Below are 23,660 nucleotides of genomic sequence, written 5' to 3'. Positions count from 1 at the left end.
GGAATATGTGGGGCTTCGGGGAGGAGCACTCCCTCAAAAGCGAGCAGCACCGTCGTGCAATGTAGCAGTCCAGCGTGAGCGGCGACCAAGCAGCATTAGAGATTCAAGGAACTGCAACTACAGGAAGAGGCGCTAGGAGGCCCGAGCAAGGCAGGTAGGATGCTATACACTGTGCAACATGTGTATCGAAACACAGATCTTTATCTTCTCGTCGGTATGTGTTGGGTTTCATGTATTGATGTGTGGATCTTTAATAGGATGGTAGCCTATAGCCGGATTGGTTTTAATGCTCCTGACATTCAACTTTTTTATCAGTCTTGCTTGGAGATACAGAAATACACTGTGGATATGAATTATAGGAGACATTAATCTCTGAATTCTCCTTTGCAGTGTCAGGCTCAAGGCATAAATTCATACAAAAAGTTTTATTTGGTGGATCAATAGACATGAGCTGGGAGACTACGTGTTTATGGTATGCTGATGTCAGTTATACACAGCATTTATCAGGGTATTAATCAGTAGCATAACGTGACATACAGAGATTAATAGACAAGTTGTCAGATAAGCCTAACATTATTTCTGAATTGTACTGTATATACCCAGCACACAGGCTGTGTATGCTCGCTTTCTCTGCTTTAATCCCAATTTAATAATTCAGTTGTCAGCTCCTAACAGCGACAGCTTTGACTGAAAACGAGAGGGCTTAATTACAGGATTTGCACTGACTTGTTGCCCCACCCAGTAGCCTCATATGGAACATGGTGTTTAACACTGTCTGTGGGGCCACTGTGCTACACCCCAAAAGTAAACTTCAAAACCGGCTGTGCTGCACACACCACATGTGAGAGACTGCTGTCCTGTAATAACTGGGATGCATGGGAGACACCCAGTCATGACCCTGGCATTACTGCCAGTATCCACCCTGCATGTGGTTAAGGCAACCAGAGACATAAGGGTGGCTCCATGCTCAGTGTGACCATATTGGCTTGTACGCTATAAAAGTGGATATCTTTTTAGAAACTAAACAAAATATATTATTTCTGTCAGCACAGAATGTGTATTTGTGTGTTTTGATTTACAGCTACGCACAGTCAACTAGTGTTATAGTCATGGTATCCAGTACAGCAAGTGAATATCATTTTGGTAGAACGAAAGGTTTCAAACATCTGTTCTCTGTAGTTCACTTTATTTGTTTCCTGGTAAATGAATATGCAGTATTGTTAGTTACTGCTACTGTGATGTCAACGTCTACTAAGCATACGTCTACTAATGCTATATTTACTGTAACCATCTTCTACTACTACGAATCAGTGGTAGAAAGTAGCTCAGGACATTTACTCAACTTTGACATACTTGTACTTTACTTATTTTCATTCCATGCTACTTTATACTACTTCTACGCCACATTTTGGAGGGAAACATTGTACTACTTATTGCAGTACATTTAGTTGACAGCTGTAAATATTGTGGAGGTTAAGAGTTTAGGTAAATAACATATGATGAGTATATATAATATGATGCATTGTCTTATATTAAACTAATTAACTGTATAAAGTAGTTAGAATTTGCTGCACCTGAACCAGCAGATAGTACATCATTAGTACATCAATATCAACAATCTAATTATATAATACATAATATAACACTATCATTTGTATGCATAAAGAGTTTTTTCACTTTTGTGACTTTAAGAACATTTTGTTTAACTGTACCTTTATAAGTACACTATTACTGAAGTAAAGAATCTGAACTTCTTCCACCAATGATATGACTGATAACTATTTTTAAAAAGCATGCCCGTCTTGTCATTTCACAAAGCACAAAGACATTTCTTTTGATCACAAAGCCATTCACAAACATTCTGACAATCTGTTTCTGAACTGAAACAAAATGTGGTACAACAAAACTAAAACACAAACACAATGTTCTGCTGAACATGCAGTTTCCATGCTTGATTTACAGCCATTGCATTTTATAACATATGGAGTCCACTCCTCTCTGTAGTGCCGAAGGGGCTGGGCCACCTCTGGTGTGTTTTAACCCTCCCTTTGATGAAGACAATCCACATGATGTAAAGAAGAAAATGAGTGGACAGCAATAGTAGCATGTTATTATGAAGGTCCCGAAATGGAGTCAAAGCCTTGCTTCCCCTGGAGTAAAATACAGTCTTCAAGGCAACTGGGTGGCTTTTCTTGAAATAGCTTGAGCGAGTGGAAGCAGCCAAGTTATCCATTATGGCCTGTGACCATGTGGAATAGGTTTTTCTGCCAGTTTTCCATCACCACCCATCCCTTTAGAGTGCTGGGTGCTCCAGCTGGTGGGAAAACACAGTGTACTGTACACTGGGGAGGAGAGGACTGGTGGAAAACTGGTCTAATGGAGGCACTGATCTCCCATGTACAGTAGTGCAGTCTCACAGTGAACACCGGAAAATAAAAATATTGACTACCACACTGATCTGTCACAGAGTATGACAATACTATACAATAATATATGACATCAACTATTGCAGGTTGTTCAAAATAAAAACGCACAACGTATTGTGCCTCTCCAACAATGTTAGACAATAAAGTCAATAATTACAAAAGCTATGCCCTACATAAGTTAAAATCAGAACATAAAGACTTTGAGAACCTATCCTCACCAGTCAAAATATGACATTTTGAAATTAATTTAATACTCAAAACAACTTAAAATATCCTTTTGTTTTCCTTACAAGTGACCTCATGTAGCTGTGTGAATAATAACTGCTTTATTTCTCCACTTCTATTGTTAACTATGACCACAATCTTTTAGTAACCTTAACCTTTTGAAAGACAGTATTTCGACAAAAGCATCCCAACTCAAAAGTCTGCTTACTAGCTTCTTCTGGAGCGTTCAACCTAATGCAATCTTGAGCTGGGACTGTTTTTTCACGTCGTTTTTATTTCTTAACGCTGACGTAATATTTCCCTAACCATAAACCAAGTAGTTTTACTTTCCTAAAATTTCCCAAACCTTAAAAAACTTCATGTCAGGCTTAACAGCGGTGTTTCTCTGGCCTCTCTAGTTGAAGGCGTCTGGAGTTAAAATAAATCAAGTTTTATTGTCACACAGCACATAGTGAAACGTAGCCTCTGCATTTAACCCATATTGGCAGTGGGCAGTTACTGTACAATGCCCAGGAAGCAGTTTGCGGGTTTTGTGCCTTGCTCAAGGGTACCCTAGCAGTGACTTGGTCAACCCTCCGGTATCCAAGCCAAGCCCCCACAGACTGAGCTACTGCCACCCCTCTCTACACCCAGCATCAACACCGCTGTGAGTCGCTGATGTCATGCGCTGTCACAGTGTCTTCGTTAATCGCAGTCTATGGAGCAGCAGCAGGATTTGTTTCTAGATGACACTGTCACGATGTCTGTCTCTCTGATGTTTATCTTGAGAACAAACATCTTGAAATTAATTTTAAATTGAGCTGGTTAATTAGAGAAGTAAGAAAACAATAGGACGCACTTTGGTACATCGGAACCAAAGTGACTACATGAAAACATAAATGTTCTTGACGTATAGGTTCATAAATTAAAGTATAATCAACCACAGAGCAACATAATCGCACTAATAACAGAAGGGACATGGCTTGGTAATTGGCTCATATTGTTTGTCTGCTCTTGTTGATCTTATTTGCCGTCTTAGTCTTATTTATATACTTTATGACCCCTTTAACTCCCTCAAAGTCTGTCAGACTTCATGTTGCCATCCATCAGTTGCATAACAGAGGTTGAATCTGCGGTGGGTTAGTCAGAGGGCATCCTACAATAATCCTTTCTCTGCTGTAATAATATTTCCCCAAAAATTGATTCTTAGGAAACTGATACTTTCAGCAGCTCTCTCACCGTATTTATCTCCTCTTTTTTTCCCAGTGCCAGGTTTGCCTCCAGGTAAACATACCACTCTGTATGTATCCCAGATGACATTTATTGTGATGCATTTCAGGGCTGATAGCATAATCCTCAAATCCATTAACGGAGCTGTTAAAGGGACTAGAAGGCTTTCAGACACGAAAGAAGGAAAATGGTCATTGCTGTAGTGCTCTCTCAAGTCATTAACTGAGAAGAGCTCAACAACAAACGTTGTAGTAGCTCGTCTCCAACTATGTCTTCTGAGTGTCATTACAAAACATTTAACTCTCCCAACAATCCCCCCATTATTATTGTGGACATAACAGCCTCACCACAAGGTCCATTTAGTAGCTGGAGCTTTGAATCGAATCACACGGGCTTCCTCAGCAGATGGAGTTTGCCTTGTTGTCATTGACTTTTAAGCCACCCTGGGCAAGTAGTCCTTGAGATGTTCATGAATAAATAGACACATGGCGCAATACGATCAAAAGCTCCAGAACAGCTAAATTGAACATGGTGGTGGTGAGATTATTTTGTAAACTAAGTTTAGTTTAATTTAGTTTTAGTTAGTTTAGCATTCATATAGCTTAGAACTTTTATAATGAGCATGCAAATTCTTTTGTTGCAACTGACGATGGTTGACCATGAAAACCGCTGAAGTGACTATAGCGGCTGCTTGTTGAGGATAAAGTCTGAAAATTAAAGCAGTGTGGCGGAAAGACTTGGAAAGGCAAGGCCCAAAATAAAAGTCTGACTGAACCTCCATACAGAAAACTGTCATAGTGGTTCTGGTGAATGTCCAGGGGAAGGAAAATGTAACACACAATGTTAACTCATACAACCACATTGGTATAAACTCCAAAATAGTTTTCCAGTCTTAAATGGACATTTCAGCCCGTGGAATCAAGAACTGTGCATCAATAAAAGCTCCATATCTTGCTTTGCTAATCCCTAGGATAAGGAAGAGGGAAACAAAAGTAAACCAGAGTTCCTCTCCTCCCTGTTTCTCATCAATTTGATTTGACATCATTGCAACAAGGAGTACCCGTTTACCTTCTATCTTGTTCAAATGACAAGAGTGTGCTTGTGCTTTCCAAAACCAGTCAGTTTTTAAACCATTTCTTTTCTCTCATTGCAGCTAAAAAGCCTCAACCCAGTGGAGCGGTGCCTGTGGATGGACAGTGCAGGCACCCATGGCGTCACAGGAGCTTGTGGATGCGAGAGCCGCTGATAATCTGAACCCAGGAATGGAGGGTGGTGCTGCGCCCAGCAACGGTAAAAACTGTCCTGTCCACACGCCTGATGGAGAGGATACAAAGAGGGGCTTTCGGAAAGGCATAGGGAGGCATAATGACTATGTCAAGATCTCCGTGCCAGAGTCCAAGGTCAATCGTCTGCCCATGGAGTGGTGGAAGACAGCACTGGCCTTCTTTTATGCTGGCTTTAACTTGGTCCTGACCACAGTCGTCATCACCATTGTCCACGAGAGGGTGCCGCCGAAAGAAAGCACCCCGCCTCTTCCTGATAAGTTTTTTGACTATATTGACAGGGTCAAATGGGCCTTTACGGTGACAGAGATCAACGGCATGGTGCTGCTGGTCATTTGGATGATCCAGTTGTTCTTCTTCAGATACAGGTAAGAACCGTTGGTGCTATATATATTGTACAAGTTGTAGGTCTGGTGACCAAAGACCAAAACAAACAATGAACTGATCCTAATAATAAGTATTGTCTGGTCAGCAAAAGTCTTATAGCTTATTTTTCTATGTGCCATAGTCCTCCATTGTTGTCCAAAAACTATTAAAAACTCATGATTGTTTAAAAAATAAAATACAGAATAACACCAGGTTCGCCTTTTAATGTACAGCTGTCTCTCAAGTGAAAATGTAATTTTACTGCAGGAAAGGTTACACACAGTATAGGCTACAATGTTTATTTGCTGTTTTGTGGTTAGGTGTTGTAACGTCATTGAAGCTGCATTTGTCTTTTCTACATTGTCAATATGTGGTCTGGTTAATAACAATCAATTTGACTTGCTGAGCAGGAGCCCTCGGAGTCATCATCACACTGCACAAGATAGTCTCCAGAATTTAGTAGCTTTAAGTAGATGTTTGACAAAACAATACGCAATATATCTGCCCTCACTCCATTGTGGCTCTTATAATCTCTATTTTCAGATCAATAGCAAGCAGGCGGTTCTTCTTCCTCATTGGCACCCTGTACTTGTATCGCTGTGTCACCATGTACATCACCACCCTGCCTGTGCCTGGCATGCATATGACTTGTGCTCCTAAGGTGAGAAGCTTGTAAACATCAGAGCGGGCATCAGCTGTCGTTGCTCAACCGTGTACTCTCGTGCACCCTCTGGGACTCATTTTGCACAGCAACACAAGAGAGGCAGCTATAAAAAAGCCATTTTGACTTTTTACCGCCTCAGGTCACCAACAATGCTGGAGGTGCATCAGTGTTTCATCAAAAACATCTGCTCCGAGCTGTTGTTTGATGGTTTGTGTTGTACAAAAGGATCAGAGGTTCGACAGTTCAGGAGTTGTTTTGTTCTCGAGAATTTGAAATGTTTTGGACAGCGTAGGAAAGCATTCAGCTACTTGTAAGAAGTGAGTTATCCACAGTAATTCGAGCAGCAGAAGCACAAGATTCGATCATGTGTAGTTGATGATACTGTTACAATAAACTGTTTTACTTTCTTTAATTACTCTTCATGCTGACTCCATGTTTCTCGTCCCTGTCAATTCCAATCATGTTGATTAGAGTTGAAAAAAATGTTAATTTGGGAAATACACGTATTTGCTTTCTTACCAAGAGTTAGATGGGAAGATTGATAGCACTGTCATGTCTATACGGTTAATATAGAGCTACAGCCAGCAGCTGGATAGCTTAGCAGAGCGTAAAGTTTGGAAACAGAGGGAAACAGCGAGTCTGGCTGCGTCCCGGTGCGGTATGACAGGTGGTTCTCTGTCAGACTATTTCTTGTTGAGGTGCAGTAATTGCCATGAAGTATTTCATCAAGCATAAATGCCATCTTTTATTTTTTTTTTACTTTTGAAGTGTTGGATCAGAAAAGACAGGCAATTTTGTTGTGCTCTGGAAAGTTGTGGATATTTTTCTCTTTTTTTCTGAAATTCTTTATTAGTTTATTATTATTAACTCTAAATGATTAATCGATAATGAAAATAATAATTAGTTGCAATCTTGCAATGTCTCTGCTGATCCAGTGTTTTTCTGCTTCTCTTTGTTTACTTCCTGTTCTCTATCAGCTTCACGGAGACTCACAGGCAAAAATCCAGCGAATTCTGCGGCTGATTTCAGGTGGAGGTCTGTCCATGACAAACTCCCACCTCTTGTGTGGAGACTTCCTCTACAGTGGACACACTGTGATGCTCACCCTCACCTACCTATTCATCAAGGAATGTGAGTACTCAAAGCATCACTTGTTTGTTTGCTTTGTTTTAAATAATTTATGAGAATTTCCCATGAATAATATATAAATTACATTGTCTGTTTCCATTCTCATCCCATGTAGCCCACAGTATTTCATCATAGAGCCACACATTGACCATCTACGAACAATTAGGAAGAAATAACTGCATGTGTCGCCACTGTTATTGCTTCTCTGTCCCATGTTGTAGAACATGAGATTTTCATGTCTTCATATTATAAAGCAGGTGTAAGGGCTATATCATTACTGTAAAAGTATCAAAATGCTTAATCCATGGAGTTATACACACAGTATTCAGAACCTGTGCCTTTAATCGACCCATCCGGATTTCTATACGAGTGGGTTATCGCAAGTTTAAAAATATATCGACCATTTCACAGTTTTCAACTTAAACATTCCAGCTGTGTTCCCAGTTTATGCTGCAATCCATCGTACTCAATAAAAGGTCCTCCGAAACGTGACACGGCAAAGGAACGGCCATTCAAGTCAGAGTTCCAAGTTGGAAACCGAGTTTGCCAATACAAACATACCTGACATCCCAGCAGCATGGCGTGCTGACGTGAATTACCTCATTTTTAACTCCATGTAGTGTATAATGCAGTGTTTGTGTTCTGAAACTTACTGCAACTAGCAGCCATTTTCATTTCCATTCAGGTGATTTGTGCTTTGCGAGCATGCGGTACTATACTCAACTACTCCTTCCGTCTCTTTTAACAAGGTTCCCGCAGATCCTTGAAATGTCTTAAATTAGTTTTTCAGGAGGATTCTCTAATTGTTATTTAAAAGTTGGTTATTTTATACTGCAGATGCACAGGGACGCATTTAGATCGTTGAAATGTGCTAAAACAAAGAGTTTCAGACAGAGGGTGGTACAGGTATATTCAGACTGTATGAGAAAAAAATGAGTTTTTGAAAAAGATTAAAGCGTGTCAACGTTTTTTTAGTAGAAACCCAAGATAATAGTATGAACCTGTACATTTTCATTTGTCCCCTTTAAACACTCAAATATCCAAAGTTTGACAACAGATATCTCAAGATATGTTATGTGGATAATGTGCACAAATGCACAAATATGCTGTGAGGATGAGATATTACAAGCAGAGGTTGTTCTAAATTCTCCTTATGACCATGTGTCTTGCTGTCGCGCTGCTTGTCTGTGTGTTGCCACATTGCACTGAAATGCTAGACTGCCTCTTTTTAACAGTTAAAATATGGAAGAGCAGACCACAAATGCATGTTGTCATAAATATATCCAACACTTGTCTTTCCTTCCCTCTCTCTAAAGACTCGCCACGGTCGTTTTGGTGGTACCATCTGATATGCTGGCTGCTGAGCGCCGTGGGTGTGGTGTGCATCTTGGTGGCACATGAGCACTACAGTGTGGATGTGGTCGTGGCCTATTTTATCACCTCCCGCCTGTTCTGGTGGTACCACACCATGGCCAACTTACAGGTCTGAACACAGAGCTTTACACTGGGTGGCTGCTTGTGTGTGTGTTGGAGTGAAAGAGAGAAACCTTGTTACACATGACTCATTATGAATGGAGTGCTCTACTGTCAGTCTGGTAACAAATGGCTGTATCTGGTTCACGGAGTTTACCTCAAGTGTACCAGCTAAGAGTTACATGTCAGCACAGTAGAGTATTAGAGTAAATGGTCTATCTATGACATGTAATTATATATTTAGAGTAAGTGCAAGTATATTTTTAACCCGTGTGTCAGAATGTGTCAGAACTGGATATCATTTCAGTCAGTCAGTATGTGGCTTCTAAACACGGTGACTTACTACCTCTACTGGCCAAAGAATAGACAGTTGATGGGGTGGTACCAAGCTAAATCATTTTGTCAAGGGATATTTAAATCATATGGTTAACATGCTTAACACAAATAAATCACAACGTGGCTGCTGACTTCATTGAAAATATGATTTAGTTTTTCGGTTCCTCTATTCAAATTATTTTAGTTTTCATGCATCTATGTATGTTGTAAATTAATATGCATTTAAAGTAATTTGCAGTTGTAACACATAGATGAACTAGTTTATACAGTAGTAGGTAGCATTAGAAAAAACAAAAGAATACAAAGAAAAAGACAGAAATATGCAGAGAGAGCAGCATTCTAATGAAAATCCTAATCACGTAACTGATGGATAAAGTAATGAACAAATGGCAAGAGGCACGTAAGCTTCATATTAATTTTAGATAAACCGTAGAATCAAATGTTGTCACCCATCTCTATTGTACATTGGCATGTGAGTATTAGATAGATAGATCGATAAACTTTATTTCAGACTCAGGGTCCAGATAGACAAATACATAAAATGACATACACAAACAGGTAGCTATAGTATTGTTTTAAGACATACGAAAATAATATGTGAAAGTATTCTTTGATATTGGTAAAAAAAAGGATTAGATGTTCTTTGTGTAACTTTTACTCTCTTAGGCCACTTAGACAACTATAAAAACAAAAAGGTCCAAATGCTTCATTCTTGCAACATGCAATCGCACCAAAAGCAACTTTTAAATCATATAAACAAGTCACATTATGTCATGGTCTGTTCATCAGCAGCACTTTAACCTACATCTCTTCTATGGAGGTTAAAAAATGTCCTATTATTACTGATGTTATTCTTTTTCTTGACAGACTCTGAAATGCTCGCCGAACAACTACCTCACCAACATCTGGTGGAACCCATTGTTCAACTTGATGGAGAGGAACGTCCAAACCTCCGTGCCGTGCTCCTACAGTTGGCCCATCACCTGGCCTCCAGCCTGCCTTAAGAACCCCTGCAAGAAGTACTCCATAGTACAGAGCACACGGGAGGAGTGACATGACCCCGATACCCCCTGTCCATGGACCGCAACATAGTGAGAACCAAATGCATAGCTATGAAAGAAATATCTCTGCAAAAATGAAGGATAATCATATTGTCTATGTCTGTTCTTTGTAGATGTCATTTATTTCTGAGATAAACTCCTGCAAAGTCCTCATTGTTTTTGTAACTCAGCTTCTACGAACAATTTGTTGCAACAGACTCGCAGGTTTGTTACAGTATTTGCAAGACTTGATTTTGGATATGCTACTGTAACTCTTTCATACTGTATGTGTTGACGGGGTTTACCTCAATATGATAACAATGTGCTCAAGTCACAAGGTGCCTTAGTGTGTTAAAGATCAGTAGGTGTACCACAACTGCCATTATGAGTCTTGATATATTTAATTTTTTTCATTTTATTATTATTATTATTCATTTTGTATTCATTTTAGTAGCCTTAAGTGTGTATATCCACAGCTGTAGTCTAAACATTGTAATGTATTAAAGTTGAACTATACTAAGGCTTCAGTGTGTTTTTTGATTTAATGAATTAAGTCATCATTATGCTGTATACTGCAACTGCATGTTTCAGACAATTTAAATATATATTTAATGGATCTCTTCAACCTTGGAAGATTCATCATAATTCACAAGAGATCATTTCGTTAAATAACTCCTTTGATACCATGTCACTTACTTCATGGCTTCAATGTCGTTTAGCATGGCTTTACATGTTGCATGGCCTGATCATCTTCTCTTCCATGTACACTAACCCTGCCATCCACGTTAGATCAGAAACTTTCAGAAAACAATATATCCCTGAGAATTCTAATGCAATGTCTGTGGAAACCATCTATTTGTTCCCAGCTCAGTCCTCAAACTCATGGATCCTGAATGCCATGTATGTTGTTGCACCACAGAGGGTTAAAATATTCCTGGCACACAAAAAGCGCCACGGAGAAATGCTGCAGCTGTCTAAATCCAGAAAAGAGAGAGCAGAAAAGCAAAGCATGAAAGGTGAACAGCTAACTCTAGATTCATCATGACATCTACCAAAGAGTTTCATCCATGTGCTAAACAATCTTTTTTCTCAGACATCATCAACAAAATGGTAAAGTTATAAATGATTTTGATTTAAACACAGACTCTGCTAACTAGGATGACATGTGGAATTACTAATGGCTCCTTCCTTGGATCTCTGCTTTTTAACCTCTAAATGCTATCGGCAGAATCATACAAATGACTAACATTGCAGATGATACTCAGCTTTCACCGACTGACTATACTCCAACAGACAAATAAATGGCTGGATTAACCAGAATCTTCTTGTATCAAATAAAGACCAAACTGAGATCACTGTCTTTGGTGCTAAAGAAGAACGGATTAAAGTGGAGGCTTATCTTGACTCCCTTTCAGTAATCTCAGTCAGTAATCTTGGTGTTATTATTGATTCAGATCTCATTTTAAACATATCATATCAAGTCAATAACAAAGTCTGTCTATTATCACCTTTAAAATACAGCAGGACTGTGAGGATACATGTGTAAACCGGATTTAGACTAAAGCAGCTTAAGCAGTTCTAAGACTAAGAAAGCTGAACACATTACACAGATTCTCAGGTCTCTGCACTGGCTACCAGTCAGTTATAGGATTGACTCTTGGGTTATTCGTTCTTATAATGGTTTCAAATAATACATTTCTGACCTACTTCTTCCATATGAACCCCCCAGGGGTAATCTTAGGTCACCTGGAACCGGTTTGTTAACTGTTCCCAGATTAAGAACAAACATGGCAAATCCTAGCTGTTACACCACCCATTGTTTGAATTTGTCAGAGTTGTGTAACTATAAATACTTTTTAAAGAAGGCTGAAGATTGTTATGTTGATGAGTAGCTAACTGAAATTGCACTCTAAATTTTGATTTGCACTTATATTTTGATATTTCACCATTTTATTTATATTTTTCCTACCTGAATCTTTTTGATGTTCTTTAATATAAATACATTCTATTCACTTTTATTTATCTAACCTGTGTCTGTGTAAATAAACCTTCGTTGCCTCTCATTGGCTGATAAATCTGTTGTCGTCACTGCGGAAGTGCACCAATCACTACAGGTCACAGCGCTGTCAGCCAGTAACGGTCCGACCTATGGCGCTGTTGCACAACATCACAGGAAGCGCACGAGCGACGCTTTTAAGTACTGTCACCTAACCTAGTTGGCATGTTGTTGTTTTAACGCGGACGTCGAGGATACTCCTAAACATGGGATAGCGTTGTCAGTCCGCTGCAGTTCACTTTGACGCCATGGCTTCTCTGTCATGGCTGGAGCGTCTGAGCGGCGCTGCGCTGTCACAAGCCGACATGGCAGCTTTGCTAGTGTTCCTGCTCGTGTTGTGTTTGGTTTATGTTCATCAAAAACAACGGGACCTCGCTAATATCCCGCCGGGTCCGAAGCCGTGGCCGGTAGTCGGCAACTTCGGCAGCGTCCTCGTCCCCTCTTTCATCCGGAGGAGGTTTGGGCAGAAATCCCACAGCGACAGCGACGCGAAGAGCGCCATGGTCGTCTTAACGGAACAAGCTGAGGTGTATGGTAACGTGTACAGCATCTTTGTCGGGAGTCAGCTGATGGTGGTGCTGAATGGCTACGAGGCGGTCAAGGATGCGCTTTCAAACCATCCCGAGGTGTTCTCCGACAGACCGGATATCCCTGCTGTCACCATCATGACCAAACGCAAAGGTAAGCAGCTGATCCTCAGCCTTTAAGTAAACACCAACTGTAAGAGCCAGTTTGTATTCTTAACAGTTTTTTGTATTTTATGTTTATAGCAATAGTATGTCTTATGCCCTTTAGAATGTTTACCATATAATATAGGTAATTAGTAAAGGTAATTGGTCATGTAGTAGAATGGGCTTCAAATGTGTGTTTTTGCCCTATTAAGATAAAAGCTCCTCTATTCTGTCCTGCTATTGGACAATATTTGGTTGACTCCTTTTAAGTAGGTTTTCAGTGTTAGTTAGGTTTTGATGAAGCAGGATGTGGAGCAACAATTTTTCTGACCGCAGAAGACCGCAGATTAAAGACTTTTAAATTAGAGCCAGCAGAAGGTCAATGTTTTAGCCACAGTTATTGCACAAGGACTTTGTTTGTTTCTTTTGTTTACATCGAAGAATAAAACTACCTTTAACTACGAGCGACGTGCCTCATCCTTGGACAGCTAACAAGACAAGTTTAGCCTGCAATAGCTCATGGTGGTCTACGTGAGTCAGAACCCTTTACATCCTGCAAGAAGTGGCCAAGAAGGACGGTAAAATAAGCTGCCACTACACCAACAACTCAGATTCTAATGTATTAATACACCTAGCTGGAGTGTAATGAGAATAATAGTTTTATTGACAGTAGTGATACTGGTTTAGTAGTGGTAGAAGTAGCGTGCTGACAATTGTAACTGTATTTATGGGTGTGTTACAATTTAATGAAACTGACTAAATATATCCCCCCCTCCTCCTTTTTCTGAACTTCAGGGATAGTCTTTGCACCTTACGGGCCAGTGTGGAGAAAGCAGCGCAAGTTTTGCCACACCACCCTCCGAAACTTTGGCCTGGGGAAATTGAGCTTGGAGCCTTGCATCCAGCAAGGCCTGGCGACCGTCAAATCGGAGCTGCTGCAGCTGAGTGAGCGGTCTGGCTCCATTGGCGTGGACCTGGCCCCGCTGATCAGCAACGCCGTGTCAAACGTCATCTGCTCGCTGATCCTGGGACAGCGTTTCCACCACGAGGACCGCGAGTTCCGCAAGATGCTGGACCAGATGGATCGCGGGCTGGAGATCTGCGTGAGCAGCCCCGCGGTCCTCATCAACGTCTTCCCCCTGCTGTACTACTTGCCCTTTGGGGTGTTCAAGGAGCTGCGTCAGGTGGAGGGAGACATCACGGCGTTCCTGAAGGAGATCATCGCAAAGCATCGGGAAACACTAGATCCTGCCCACCCGAGGGATCTCGTAGACATGTACTTGATGGAGATGTTGGCCCAGCGAGCTGCTGGAGAGGAGAACAGCAGCTTCACAGAAGATTATCTCTTTTATATAATAGGGGATCTCTTCATCGCTGGCACTGACACCACCGCAAATTCAGTTCTGTGGATCGTGCTCTACATGGTGTTACATCCTGATATCCAAGGTACGAGTAGCAACAGTCCTTTTCAGACAAATGTTTTATGTTGCAGAACCGAATGTGAAGTGTTTTTAGGAGGATACAAATCACAGATTTGGACATCTGCTGTGGGAACCCGCAGCTCGGAACACTTCCTGGTTTAAGGGCAACAGAATGTTGATTATGCATTTAACCACTTCTCCAACTCTTGCACAACGACATCCATCAGCACATCAAAGTCTGACGACCGCTTTCTAGCACTTTGAAATGATTTGAACTGTCCCAAAGCCACACTTACTGTATTTTGTACTAATTTGCCGAGATGATTAATGACTTCATTAATCATCCAACAACGACGTGCGTAATGTGTTTGATTTCAGACAAGGTCCAGGCAGAGATCGATGAAGTGGTGGGCACACAGCGCACCCTGTCTTTGACTGACAAGGGAAGTTTGCCTTTTACTGAAGCCACCATCATGGAGGTGCAGAGACTGACTGTTGCGGTTCCTCTGGCAATTCCTCACATGGCCTCCGAGACAACAGGTGAAGTATTTATGTCAATAATCAACTTTTCAGGTTTCAGGAGTCTCAGATAATGATTGTATCTCGGGGATGATAAAGATCTACTCAGCTGAATTTTGTCGTAATTTTTCCCCTCCAGAGTTCAGAGGCTACACTATTCCGAAAGGAACGGTTATTGTGCCCAACCTGTGGTCTGTCCATAGAGATCCCACAGTATGGGACGAGCCAGACACTTTCAACCCAGCACGCTTCTTAGACGAGGAGGGAAAGCTGCTCAGGAAGGAGTGCTTCATCCCATTCGGGATCGGTATGCTGTTCCTTACTCGTATCGGCCGAAGAATCGCCGATCTATCAATGCATCTTAATTGTCCGGGCCCCCATGCGCTAATAATGTATCTTCCAGGTCGCAGGGTGTGCATGGGCGAACAGCTGGCGAAGATGGAGCTGTTCCTGACGGTTACCAGCTTGCTGCAGGCCTTCAAATTCCGACTGCCAGAGGGAGCGCCGCCTCCTACGCTGAACGGACGATTCGGCCTGACGCTGGCTCCCTGCCCGTACGCCGTGTGTGTGAGCGCTCGGAGATGAAACACTGGAATGTTCTGTTCCAACAGAGTTTCTCCAAATCAAAAACCTTTACCAACCGCAATGTGGGTAAAGGTCTCGTAGAGAGATGATATAATCTGTGCATAATGGGTGTGTTTTCTGATTGGAATGTGGCTCCTTTATGGCTGCATATCATCTGTTCATCTCTACAATGCTATGACCCAAAGGAGCTTCTAATCCTCTCATTTAGGAATTGGGAACCAGTGAATGTTTAATATATATATATATATACTTGATAATCAAGTTATAATTAAGGTCTACAATCAGTTTTATGATGCATGCCACTGAGAAATTGGCACACGTGTTTATTAGGGCATTAAGAAAAGAAAGACTTTTCAAATATATTTTCCTTTACGGACGTGATCAATGGATTATTGGCAATGTGTCAATAAAGAGTTTATCTTAATAATGCTTACCTCAATGTATCATGACGACATATTGTGTTCAATAAAGTTTTTGTCTACAATTGTTGACATTGTATAATGATTGTGTGTTGTAGCCCTGTGAAAAACATACGAGCATCTTTTTATCCAAACAGGTGAAGGAAAAGTTGTCTCAATGCTAGAAACGTTATTATTGAAACAAACATAGAACTTCAATATCATAATATCAACCTGAAAGAACAAACTGATTTCAAATTATGATAATTTTGTCATTGTCATTTTGAAAAATGAGAAAATAGTTGTTAAGAAATGCACAGCCCAGGGCTAAGTGTTGTTTTGGCACTTTTTATGAGTTATTTAGTGAAGAGTTACAATCAGGTTGAGGGAAGTGAATTATGATTGTAACAAAAACATATATCCATATATCTCAAAGCTGGAGAAGAGACAGTATAGACCAGCTGACAAAATACAACAATTAAAATATGATGCATTACTGTTATATTAGAATGCTCCGCCTTGAACAGACAGTAGGTACTTTTTAAAGTTAACAGACAAGATCACACGAGTATGTTTCACATTGTGTATCGTAGATTCTGAATATTCGTGTACAATTCCTTTCCAGGAGTTTTCAGCATGCAACACTTTTAAGTAACTATTTGTGTACATGTTTTCTTTGGGAGTGTGTGAAAGGTCGTCGTGCGACGTGATCACGTGACCGCCGACCTTCCTCCTGCTTCTTCCTCAGCGGTCTGGTCTGATCGTCCCGCAGCAGGCTGACACCGTTCACACACACACACCATGGCGTTCTTCACTCACCAGATCTGCAGAGGTTTGTCGTCCTCGGCTGTGAGGAATGTCGTTATTAAACATGTGACGGTCATCGGAAGTGGGCAGATGGGAGCGGGAATTGCACAGGTAAGCGACAACGTGTTTAGCCATGTAGCTAGCAAAGTAGCTTCATTATAGTTAGTGGAGCAGCTGCTCTTTTCTTTAGCGGAGGTGGGGGGGGGGCGGTTGCGCAGACACACATTTGCCAAACCAAACCAGGTTATTTCAACAAAGCACCTTTGTGTCGCGTGCAAGTTGTCCAACCTGCAAGATGTGACATATCGTATCATTCTTTCAAAATAAAAGCCTGTAGTTGGATTATATTTCGTTGTGAGTGAATGGAGTGTCTTGTCTCCACAGTACAACCACACATTGATCCCTTAAGGAAGTTGTGTTGTGAAAGAGCTTGGTTGTCATTCATTAATAAACACAGTCACCTTGTGGAGTGACATAACGAGATAACACTCAACTCCGATGAACTGCAGGAGGCACATTTAGCCACATGGTGTCGCTCGCCATAGAAGCTGAAGAATTTGAGCTCTATCTCAAGTACAGTATATCGTATACTACACAATATACACTGGTTTGCATTTGTTATACAAAATAAATAAATCTAACTTTAAGCGTGGTACCGACTTTTGTCGAAAATCTGTTTTAAGTATCTTAATTTTGCCCACACATCAACATCACTGACATTGACGGCTGTGTTTCTAGTTATTTTGACCTAATTTCTTTCTGAAAGGTTGCTGCATCGACTGGTCACTCGGTGACGCTCGTGGACACAAATGACGAAGTCCTTAAAAAGGCCGTCAAAGGAATTGAAGGGAACCTCAAAAGAGTGGTGAAGAAGAAGTTTGCTGACAAGCCAGAGGTGAGACGGTGGATCCCCAGACCAAATATAAACCCCAAAGTAAGAGAGTGAAATGTGATGGATTAATGTTGTTTCAGGCGGGTCAAGAGTTCATCCAGAAAGCCCTGCAGAACGTGTCAACCTCGACAGATGCTGCATCTGTAGTTCAGGCCTCGGATCTTGTGGTGGAGGCCATCGTGGAAAACCTAAAAATCAAGCAGGATCTCTTCAGTGGGCTTGACAAGCTGGCACCAGCGTGAGCATCGTTCTGTTTCTGTGTCCTTATTTAGAGGCTCAATACTGTTAATGTTCATTTCTAAATCTAAGACCAGGTTTTGATCGGAGACGGAAGTTGGCACGGTACATTTGGTGGCTTTGGTGAAGGAGAATGAAATGGAAAGTTCTGAACTTTTATTATTAACTGCTGTCTGTTTTATGTCTGCATCTGTTTTTCTGCACGCTTTTTTTTTTTTTTTTTAGACACACCATCTTTGCCAGCAACACATCCTCCCTGTCCATCACTGACATCGCCAGCTCCACCAACAGGCTGGATAGATTTGCCGGCCTTCACTTCTTCAACCCAGTGCCTGTGATGAGGCTGGTCGAGGTATGACCCCACAGTTATCTCCCTACAGAATGGGGTTTCTAAAGAGGGTTCAGAGGGATGAAAGAAAAGATAATTTACACATAGATATGCATCCTTTTTATTAGTTATTAAACGGAAATGAATACAGTATGTCCAAACAAGTAATCTTCTTAAGAGTCAGTAAAGTGTACTCTGAAAAAACAAATGCAGAAAGTAAGTGGCTGTTAAAGATTATTGACCTGGATGAGGCTGCAGGCCTTGAGGGCTCCTGCTCACACAGAATATTGTCATCTTCCTTTTTGCAGAAAGCTTTGACTTTCACTGTAGAGGAGTTTGATTTTAATTCAAATTTACTCAGAGACAACTGAATCAGAAAAGTAAACGCCATCCATCCAGCAGCTCAGTTTCGCTTAATCTTTCACACGTTTTCTTTTTTTGTTTGTTTTTAAACATTAAGTCCCATTTTTCATTAACATAATAGAAATATTCAATAACTGCATTTGAAGTAATTTCAAAATGCTTAAAAAATAAAAACATTTGTGTTTCAAATATTTCAAATACATTTATTTTGGTGACTTTAAACTACTAGTCAGCTGACGGAGGGGCAACAATGTGAAAAATGTGCTTATTCCCTTTCTTACCGACACTTAATTAGAGGAAATGACTTTTATTTCACGCTCATGTCTGTGTGGTAAACGTAAAGCTACCACAATCAGTTGAGGTGCCAGTAGCTCAGTCTGTGGGACTAAGCTTGGGAACCGGATGTTGGTCTGTTCAAATCCCAGGTCACAGACATCTGTATATTGCTGGTAACACTTGACTAGAATCAAATTTGCTTAAGTATTAATCTTTCACAGGTCATTGGAATCTCAGCAACAAGCCAAGAGACTCTGGATTGTCTCCTGAACTTCAGCAAAGTACTGGGAAAAACTCCCGTGTCCTGCAAGGTAAGAGTTTCTGTCTGATGTCATCGTAGCTGTCGTCTCTTAACAGCCCACTCAGCAGCATCCGACATCTCTTTATTCAGGACACGCCAGGATTCATTGTAAACCGCCTACTTCTTCCCTACATCATAGAGGCCGTCCGAATGTATGAGAGAGGTATGTATACCTGCATGTGCACCTGTGTGTTATGTCAATAATGAAATAGTAAAGTTTGTGTATTGTTACCCATGATACAATGAAGAAAGGTCAACTCATTCTCCTTTTTAAATACAACTATACATCTTTTAAAAACAAGTTTCCCTCCTTTTACCAAATTAAGCTGAGCTTGGATATCTTCTTAGCTAACTTGTTGGCAAAACACGCAAAATGAACAAACACAAAGTAAAAACCTCATACTGTCTCGGTTAGTCTTTCCACCGTTTCAACGATCTGCTGCGGTTTGATCACAATAAGCCCTCAATTCACAGAGTTGGATGTGAAAATATCCTCGCTCCACTTTCTGAGCTTCGCTGGGTTTCAAACAGCATTAAATATTGAGGTTCTAGTTCAGCATCCTTTAGTATAATCTTGTAGTTTTTGATTGATGTTTATCTTTGTATTGTTACGGTTTTGTTTTTCTGTGTTCTCCCTCAGGTCATGCATCCAAAGAGGACATTGATATTGCCATGAAACTTGGCTGTGGTTATCCCATGGGACCGCTTGAGCTCGCAGACTATGTAGGACTAGACACGATGAAGTTCATCATGGATTGTGAGTAAAACTATGTGGGAAATATAAGTATGATGTAACCGGTGGTGGTGGATTGTAACTAAGTGCATTTACTCAGGTACTGTAGAAGTACTGTCAGAAGGAAATACTGGACGACATCTTTAATTACTTTACCAATCCAGGTTTTTTTGCCATTAAAATGTACAAGTACAGCTAATTGATAACTATTTTGAAAAACCTTTTAGTTCAAGTTCCAGCCTCACAAATCTGGTGCTTATTTTAATGATTTTTTTATATTTTTGAGGTTCGGACCAAACAAAGCATTGTCAAGGTGGCACTTCAGGGCTCGGGGTAACAGTGATGGCATATCGCACTGTTTTCAGAATTTTTACAAACCAATCGTTTAATGGAGGAAATAATCAGCAGATTGATCCATAATGAAAATAATCATTAGTTGCAGTCTTATACAAAGTAGTTTAAAAATAAGCTCCACCTCAGTCAAATCCTGTTTTACAGTAATCCAGCAGTAAAAATACCCTGATATATATTTAATTACAGTACTTGTACAATACAACAGTCACACGGCCAATTATACGCATCGAGTACTTTTACTTAAAATAACCTTCAATACATTTTCCTGATTATACTTGCAAACGTTTACTTAAGGAACCTTTTTATGCAGGACTTTTACTTGTAACAGAGTATTTTTAGTTTGGTATTAGTACTTTTACATAATTAAAGGATACATCCTCCACCACAGGATATGAATTTAATTTAAAAGTGTGACCGCCTGTGATAATATAAAACTGCTGCAAAGGAGAAACGAAGCGAGTTCAAATGAACTGATATGTTACATGTCAAACACTTGACTTGTTTTTGTTCCGGCCTATCTTTAGATTGGTCTGCAGCGAATCCAGAGAACCCCAGCTTCGCCCAGAGTGAGTTGCTGAACAAGTTGGTTGCGGAGGGCAAATTCGGCAAAAAGACAGGAGAAGGATTCTACAAGTACAAGTGATTTACTCACGCCACTGAAACTAGTCAGAACTTCAGAAAGTGAGCCATCCAACAGCAACTGATTAGAAGCGGAAGTAGAAAAAGTGCCTTCTCGAATAAAGACCGACTTTTGTCTGTCAGTCCATTTTCTGATGGACGTCCACTGAATGACGTCTTTTTGTGTGTGAAGAGATTCAATCTGATTAAAATCTGATTTTTTTTCAAATACTTGGTGTCTGTTCTAATTGTAGGTGTGGTTTTGACTGCTGTGCAGATGCATATAGAACTGGGTAATATTTATGATTAACATAAAATGTGAACGCCTCTGATATCTACTAGCATCAGTCAAATTAATATTGATGGTACAATAACACAACACAAATGTATTGGACGTCCTGTGACCTGAGGCATTCAGCTGTGCTTACTAGAATGTGTTGTGTACATCCTTGAGCTGTAACAGACGTGTTCATTAAATTTACTTACTCATAAAACATTTGCAAGGACCTTTTTTTTTTGTGTGTTCATTTGCAAACTGCTCATCGCGGCGCATTACCGCCACCTGTTGGTTTACCTGAAGCTAACGAGGCTTTATCTGTTCCAAATTAAGACAAATCAAGTGGATATCTTTTCAAAAATCTTCATATAAATGTGCAGGCGCGCGCTGTATGTCCAGACGAGTTATTAGAGAAACTTTCCTGCTTCAGCAGGTGAATATGAAAACAGCCTTCTAGTGTCAAACGCTGCATGTACCTCATTGTGCACAGTTCAGCTCAAACATCAAAGTGAAGTAAAAGCACTTTGAGAGGAGGGCCACTACTGTATACGAACAGCCAATAAACTCTTTAATAAAGTTAACCTTTTATTCAATCAATATGCTATTTCTACTCGCTTCTGTATATGTTAAAGGTGTATTTGATTATCCGAATCCAGACTTAAGCTGGAGACTATCTTTCGGATTGTGCATGAGACAAACACGGCATTTGGGAATTTCTGAATAAAATTGACTTGAACGCATAGAATGAATCATTTGTCAGATGCTTTTGGGAACGTTTAGCCTCTTTAAATTGTCCTGTTTGACAACAGGGACACAAGGTGGTGCTGTTTTACTTGAAATGAGATCTTTGAGAGGCACAATTCAGATGTGCCTATAAATACACTGTTCCTTTGATCTTGGCACTTTAATAAAACATGTTTTTTACTTCAACAATCAAAGGTTACCGTTAAAGTTTTTACACTATTTAAAGTCTAAAGACAATTTTTACATTGAGAGACAGGAGAAAAAAAATCTCACCCTTTAAATTGATCCATTTGATGAAGATGTTTATACTCACATGATCTAGATCGCTTTTTTTCATTATCACAATAATACTGTGTGGATGAAGCCCCACGCGTTGTGTGCTTTTGGAGTTTTGAAGGTAAGCTTCCACAAAGACAGGTTATATCCGATGTGTTTTACCTGCTTCACACCATCAGTACATACATAACACGAACCACATATGCATAAATACATTATAATCTCCAAGGATGACACACAGACTGCTACATCTGGCACTTCCAGCTCTGGTCTTTCCACCACACAAGTGATCAAATGAGCCAATGGTGCCTTTTTTATTTTTCTTACAAAAAAAACAAAAACATGTTGAAACAGTTCAAATATGACCACTTGGGAAGCAAAATGCTATACCAAGATGACAGTGACCCGAAATATGATGATAAAAAAAAAAAAAAGGAATTCATCAAGTAATACTAAAAGAGAGCATTAAAATCATAATGTTACAGAGATGCTTGCATGGAATAAACAACATGGCTAGAGACCACACTATTAGCTACCAGAGAGAAAAGACAAAGGTCCATTGCAATAAAAGAAAGACTGCCAAGTGCTGGGGTAAATATATATATCTGCTTCATTTGTCATGTTTTAGAACAATAAAATATAGGCCTCTGAGCCATCACTCTCGCCTTTGTCCTAATGTTGCCTGCAAAAATACCAAGAAAATTGACATATCCTGACAGTTTTAAAAAGTACACATACTGAGCATTATTTTACATCTGAGCAAGACTCGAGGTCACTATTTGTTACAAATAGTTATCAAAAGAAGCCGTAAGTTTCAATTTTCTGCAAGATGCTTCAACAAGAAAAATGGCTTTCCTGTGTCCAAAGCTTATTTTTATATATACCACTATATAAAAAACAAAACAATATTTAAAAAAAAACAAAATCACTAAAATATACACCGAGAAATTGAAACAAGGGTTCAAAATACAAAAAAAAAAGCATTCAAAATCAAATTCAGTCTAAAATGAAAAAAGCAAATCAAAACGTTGATCCTTTTTTTGCACCAACTGGTCAGCGACAAACTAAAATGGCGTCTTGAGAACGTTTCGTAGACGAGATGAGATTCCTCCGGCTTCCTTAGTGCAGTCTAAAAAGAGGTGTTTGGTCGGTCGGGCGAAACCCCAAAATGGTCTAAAAAATCCCGGGAGAGAGAGAGAGTGAGAGAGAGAGAGAATGGGGGGGTGTGGGGGGTGTTCGGGGAGTGAATTTCGGCCTAATGAACTATACAAAGGAACCGAGGTGACAAATAACTTACAGTAACTTAAGAGACAGGTGTCTGGAGTGTTTGGGCGGTGCAGTGGAGAAGTTTGTGCGCACATGTTTTTCAGTGCCGTGCCTTGGGATTGCAGTAAAGCTGATTGTAAAAAGGAAACTGACGAAACACAGACGTCAAATTGATGTGTGTGTTTTTATTTTTTTTTTCCGGTGAGAGAACGTGGTTGCGTGAGGGTGCTCCTACTAATCATGATTGTCTTGTTCAGTTCAGTTCAGTGTCTCTACAGCAGGCGCCTTGAGGACGCGAGTAGAGTCCAACAGGGAAGTGTTTTTGGTGGAGGTGGGTGTGGGGGGGGGGGGGCATGTGACTGTGTTGAAGGAAAGGGGAGCAGGGGTG

The 23,660-nt window shown here is 40.3% G+C and overlaps 3 protein-coding genes across 3 annotated transcripts; all 3 read left to right on the top strand.

Moving 5' to 3' along the window:
- Nucleotides 1-24: 24 nt before the first annotated feature.
- On the top strand, nucleotides 25-10,535 carry sgms2a (sphingomyelin synthase 2a). Its single transcript, XM_079159786.1, has 6 exons — nucleotides 25-154; nucleotides 5,014-5,511; nucleotides 6,053-6,170; nucleotides 7,151-7,304; nucleotides 8,618-8,784; nucleotides 9,978-10,535. Exons 2-6 carry the CDS (start codon nucleotides 5,069-5,071, stop codon nucleotides 10,161-10,163), a joined length of 1,068 nt encoding a protein of 355 aa, XP_079015912.1. The 5' UTR covers nucleotides 25-154; nucleotides 5,014-5,068; the 3' UTR covers nucleotides 10,164-10,535.
- A 1,821-nt stretch (nucleotides 10,536-12,356) lies between these two features.
- On the top strand, nucleotides 12,357-15,890 carry cyp2u1 (cytochrome P450, family 2, subfamily U, polypeptide 1). Its single transcript, XM_079159266.1, has 5 exons — nucleotides 12,357-12,887; nucleotides 13,673-14,323; nucleotides 14,677-14,838; nucleotides 14,957-15,124; nucleotides 15,221-15,890. The coding sequence occupies exons 1-5, from the start codon at nucleotides 12,455-12,457 to the stop codon at nucleotides 15,400-15,402; spliced, it is 1,596 nt and encodes a 531-aa protein (XP_079015392.1). The 5' UTR covers nucleotides 12,357-12,454; the 3' UTR covers nucleotides 15,403-15,890.
- A 649-nt stretch (nucleotides 15,891-16,539) lies between these two features.
- hadh (hydroxyacyl-CoA dehydrogenase) lies at nucleotides 16,540-21,197 on the top strand. The gene is made up of 8 exons (XM_079158724.1): nucleotides 16,540-16,718; nucleotides 17,374-17,502; nucleotides 17,580-17,737; nucleotides 17,962-18,088; nucleotides 18,925-19,014; nucleotides 19,095-19,167; nucleotides 19,645-19,761; nucleotides 20,616-21,197. Exons 1-8 carry the CDS (start codon nucleotides 16,602-16,604, stop codon nucleotides 20,732-20,734), a joined length of 930 nt encoding a protein of 309 aa, XP_079014850.1. The 5' UTR covers nucleotides 16,540-16,601; the 3' UTR covers nucleotides 20,735-21,197.
- Nucleotides 21,198-23,660: the final 2,463 nt, after the last annotated feature.

Source organism: Pholis gunnellus, assembly GCF_910591455.1.
Source record: "Pholis gunnellus genome assembly, chromosome: 5".
NCBI classification, from domain to species: domain Eukaryota; kingdom Metazoa; phylum Chordata; class Actinopteri; order Perciformes; family Pholidae; genus Pholis; species Pholis gunnellus.
This window is presented reverse-complemented; position numbering and strand designations above follow the sequence as displayed.

Excerpts from the sequence above, each read along its gene's own strand:
- sgms2a (XM_079159786.1), top strand. The coding sequence starts at position 5,069 with ATGGCGTCACAGGAGCTTGTGGATGCGAGAGCCGCTGATAATCTGAAC. Across the intron at positions 7,305-8,617 it reads CTACCTATTCATCAAGGAAT|ACTCGCCACGGTCGTTTTGG; the intron begins GTGAGTACTCAA and ends CTCTCTCTAAAG. Across the intron at positions 8,785-9,977 it reads ACACCATGGCCAACTTACAG|ACTCTGAAATGCTCGCCGAA; the intron begins GTCTGAACACAG and ends TTTTCTTGACAG.
- cyp2u1 (XM_079159266.1), top strand. The coding sequence starts at position 12,455 with ATGGCTTCTCTGTCATGGCTGGAGCGTCTGAGCGGCGCTGCGCTGTCA. Across the intron at positions 14,324-14,676 it reads GTTACATCCTGATATCCAAG|ACAAGGTCCAGGCAGAGATC; the intron begins GTACGAGTAGCA and ends GTTTGATTTCAG. Across the intron at positions 14,839-14,956 it reads CATGGCCTCCGAGACAACAG|AGTTCAGAGGCTACACTATT; the intron begins GTGAAGTATTTA and ends TTTCCCCTCCAG.
- hadh (XM_079158724.1), top strand. The coding sequence starts at position 16,602 with ATGGCGTTCTTCACTCACCAGATCTGCAGAGGTTTGTCGTCCTCGGCT. Across the intron at positions 18,089-18,924 it reads CTGTGATGAGGCTGGTCGAG|GTCATTGGAATCTCAGCAAC; the intron begins GTATGACCCCAC and ends AATCTTTCACAG. Across the intron at positions 19,168-19,644 it reads CGTCCGAATGTATGAGAGAG|GTCATGCATCCAAAGAGGAC; the intron begins GTATGTATACCT and ends GTTCTCCCTCAG.